Raw genomic sequence first — 4,441 nt, forward strand, 5'->3', positions numbered from 1 at the left:
AAACCTCCAACATCCCCAATAAATGCTGGTGTATTAATCCTTTTACCCCGTTGGGACATGTAGGGAGAGTCCGTTTCTAATTAGAGTTTCTCATGCGGTATGGCTTTGAGACCTTGGATTTGCTGTTTAGTAAATTTTAGGAACGCCATGGTATAGCCAAAGTATACATTAACGAACTTCTTCATCCACATGTCTAGTCTATTCTCTCCTATTGCAGCTACTTCAGGTGTATGAGCCACTTGCTGAAGGTATAGGATTCGATAAACTGACATGTTTAGGGTGCACGCCTAAAGCTACCTTCCACTTACCCATAGAGAGTGTCTCGGGGTATGACTGAGTTTTAATATAGACGATTACACCACTAACAACCTGCACCCGCAGGTTGGGATGACCAGTTGATTTACAAAATACTATATCTTCAACTGTCTTTACCTTCCCATATATCTTTTGACTAGTTCTGTAAAAATGAAAGTGGCTGTCAACTTTCAAAACATCATCTGATGCATTGTTGTTCTCATCTGAGTCTGAACCCATGCGTTCATCAACTAGAACGAACTCTCTGAATTCCCCCTCTGTAACCTCTTAGGACTCATTTGAATCAGGAGTGATAGAAAAAGTTGGGCATAATGGCAGTGGTTGTTTTAATCGTCCTTTAAGACAACATTTTACTTGCTGTTCAGGGATGATCCGAAGAAAAAAAGCAACCAAGCATCTCCAATGTAATAGCAAAGCCGGAGAGTTCACTGGATGTAAACAAAAATTCTCTGGCTCTTTTCACCCTTTAAACATGGCACAGTATTACCCACGGATGTATTTTTTTTAAATAAAAATTATGATATATAAAATATATTAAACTAGTCAACATTTAACTGAAATATAAAGATATCAATTTTGTAACATCAAGCATTTTATCAATTTTGTAACATCAAGCATTTTCCCAACAGCTATTTGAAGTTCTGTTTTCTGCCGCTCTACGTCCATGCCGGGAGTCTGCTGTAAATATGACACCTGGTTAAATCAGTCCAGGGATGTTTGACCCCTTCCATAAGCAAAAAAATCCCCCCTTCCCACCCTTGATTTTTTTGGGAATGTGACAGGAAACAAACATATTTGTTAGGCCTTAGCTAAATATAAATATGAAATATATTAGAATTAACTTCACTTCATGACTTGTGTTAATTTCGTTTTACAACAGATATACATCTTCTTATCTATACATATACATCTTTCTATACATCTAATTATTCTTACTTGTGAACAAAAATGATTTTTTTATTGCAATACAAAAAAAGAATATTGTGATACCTATCGATATAGAAAAAGTTGCATTGTCCCAGCCTTACTTAAGAAACTTTCATATCGACATGATCAATGTGATTAAACATGCCTCTGCTGTTCTTGAGAATATTTTGAAGGATTTGTTCACATATATTTCCGTGTAAAGATTTGATCGTCTATTTTGGCCCCACTTTAATCCTAGAGGTTATGATTTGAACAAATTTGAATCTACACTAATTGCGAAGAAGCTTGCATAGAAGTTTCATTTATTTTTGACACAGTGGTTCTTGAGAAGAAGATATTTAATAGACATGATAGATACCACCAAATTTTCACTATTTCTGAATTATTTCACCTTGAAAGAGGGCGTGGTCCTTAATTAAAATATTACTTTACTAAATGATACTTTGTGGCAAGTTTGACATTTTGCCCAGTGGTTCTGCAGAAGACGATGTTTATAACATTAACGACAGAGACATTTCAATCAGAAAAGCTCACTAAAACTTAACATACCACAGATGAGATCTGCAGCGTAGAACCATCTCTTCTCAATTACATGTTCGTACTCGGAAAACACACATTGTCCTTCCTTCTCCTCTACAAATATCTTATTTTCTTCCTTGGTGATTTCCTTCAATATCAGTCCAAAAAAGTCTTTTCTTGGTTCCCCTAGATTCTGGGCCTCCTCTCCAAAAAAGTCACTTCTAGGGGTAGCCTAAAGTTCAAGTTTGGTTCCATCAACTCTATAGGGTGAGTAAGTCTTTCAAACCCTGCATTTGGTGACCATTTCTGTTTGGACTTCTTTCGGGACGACATAATCATTACAAATCATTCATCAACCACAGCCATGTCGATATCCGAGTCTCACTCGAGTTATTTTCAGTTGACTATTCTGATAAAAATTGGGGTTGTTCCGATCTTAAAGTTGGTTTAATTTGATAAGGTTGTACTAAAAATTGAATTTCTTCGTATTAATATTAATGCCTGCGGCTCAGGTGAACTAAAAAGCAGGGCTTCGCCTATGTGGGCCTTTAGGCTACCATAAACCCCAAGCCTAATCAGATGTCCACATCAAATGTACGCCCATGGACGACATACAAGCAACACTTAATAAATGTATTGTGGATTTGAAACTCTCAGAAAATATCCTGCATTAGAATTTCCCAGGAAAACATAGTGTCATCTTCTTCTGAAAACTTGACTTCCAGACAAAATAAGATTCTGGTTTATCACTAAACCGATAAAGTCTTTTTATCAAAAGTTCTTTCCTCAACAGAAATTTAGAAATGTCAGAAGTGCCGGCACAAATTCGAAACGTATTCAGTGGTCCTTGTTTGTGGATCCTCCTTTACGCTTGGAATATCATATTCGCTTAAGTCGGTAAGGGATGAGTCTTGCTCCAAGACTTTAGCTTCTGTGTCAAGCGCTGCTGCTGTTTTCTTGGCGGCGAGTAGGTCCATATCAGCCTGATAATCTGCTCTTCCTCTTGCCGCGGAGGCTTTTATAGTCGCCTGGTCTATTTCATCTTGTTCTTCAAGCTGGGATAACTTCTTTCGAAGGGCTGCCTCCTCTTCTGCTAACTTGAGTAGAGCCCGTGCTGTTTCAGCCTTTTGAAAAAAGCAAGATGGCGCTCGTGAGGTAAGAGGTGTTTTTTCGGTGAGCGCGAGTTTGGAGATATTTAGTGAATTAATGACTATTGTGACTAAGGATTTCCTAACAGTGTGCTAAAATAACTTAAGAGGAACCTTTACACTGTGAAAAAAAAATATTTGAAACGATCTATCTGTGTTTTTTAAAGAAAGGAGATTCTACACAGTCTACACAGTCGTGAGTACTGTTTACTACGATCTTTAAACACCTCGATTTGTTCGTGCTGTTTTCATGCTGTTTTCCCTTGTGAAAGACTTTGTTGACGCTACATCCAAATAAAAACAAAAACATGCCTGGTACTAAGAAAGGGTCAGAAAAAAGTAAATCTGAAAGAAATGAAACGGTTGAAATAACAGATGACTTGACAATAGGGTCATTAAAAGCTGATCTACTTGAAATTAAAGAATGCTTGCAACAAACGGTGAAAACGTGCGATTTAGAATCAATGGTGACTAATATAGTGAAGGGACTTCTGAAGATTCATGAAGCAAATGCAGAAAAAAGAGAAACGCTGTTAAATAAAAGAATCGATAACCTGACAAAAGACGTCGATAGATTAACAATGGAAAACGAAACTCTAAAAGAAAAACTGTCGGAAACTAACAAAAACAATAGAGAACTGAAAAAGGAAATGGATCAGCTGAACGATCTTGCTACTTTTGCCACAGTGAAAGCTAACTATAATGAACAATACAGCAGAAAAAACAATATTAAAGTTTACGGTGTCCAGGAAACAGAAGACGAGGATATTATAGAGGTCGTGAAATCTGTATTGAAGGAGAAAGCGGATGTAGAGGTTAACGAATGTGACATTGTGGCATGCCACAGGATACCTGGATCCAAGGGTAAAGGACCAAAACCCATTCTCATGAAAATGACAAATAACGACAAAAAGGCCCATATAATGCGAAAGCGGTCAAAAGTGAAGGCAGCCCCCGGTAACATTCGACTAGGCGATGACGTTACCAAGGAGAACGGCGAGTTGATCGCGCGCCTGTCGGACTGTGAGGGTGTTTCATCGGCATGGTACTTCTATGGGTCGGTTTACGGAGAGGTGAAGAAAAAACGAGTGAAGTTTGACATTCTTGATGATATTGCACACAAGGTAAATAAGATCCGGGACTAAAATATCCGTCCGTACCTCAACTGATTTTAGTGCTGTAAAATGTATTTCCGGTGTCATATGTGTTTATTTTTGACATTCCAAACAGTGACTCACTTTATCACGGTAGTCAACTTGTATTTTCGTGGAACTTTTTTTATCGTTGAATATCATTGTCTGATCTTTTTTACTGCTTTTCTCTTCTTTGCTCTATCTTCTCTTCTTTTCTGAATCGCTACATATTTAAATCATGAGTTCACCTTCATCGTTCCGTTGGGTATCAAACAGTTTTTGCACAATAATTATACCAAATGGTTAAAATTATATCCGTAAATTGCCAAGGTTTAGGCGATATTGCAAAATGCAAAGATGTTTTTAATTATTTAAGATCGTTGAAATATAATATTTATT

At 37.3% G+C, this 4,441-nt stretch overlaps 1 protein-coding gene across 1 annotated transcript; it reads left to right on the top strand.

The window, feature by feature from the left end:
- Nucleotides 1–3,217: 3,217 nt before the first annotated feature.
- Nucleotides 3,218–4,054, top strand: LOC134241851 (uncharacterized). The gene has a single exon (XM_062723877.1). The coding sequence runs from the start codon at nt 3,218–3,220 to the stop codon at nt 4,052–4,054; it is 837 nt and encodes a 278-aa protein (XP_062579861.1).
- The last annotated feature ends 387 nt before the right edge of the window (nt 4,055–4,441 follow it).

Source organism: Saccostrea cucullata, unplaced genomic scaffold (genome assembly GCF_032062105.1).
Source record: "Saccostrea cucullata isolate Sc308-1 unplaced genomic scaffold, CSIRO_AGI_Scuc_v1 ctg5619, whole genome shotgun sequence".
NCBI classification, from domain to species: domain Eukaryota; kingdom Metazoa; phylum Mollusca; class Bivalvia; order Ostreida; family Ostreidae; genus Saccostrea; species Saccostrea cuccullata.

Excerpts from the sequence above, each read along its gene's own strand:
- LOC134241851 (XM_062723877.1), top strand. The coding sequence starts at position 3,218 with ATGCCTGGTACTAAGAAAGGGTCAGAAAAAAGTAAATCTGAAAGAAAT.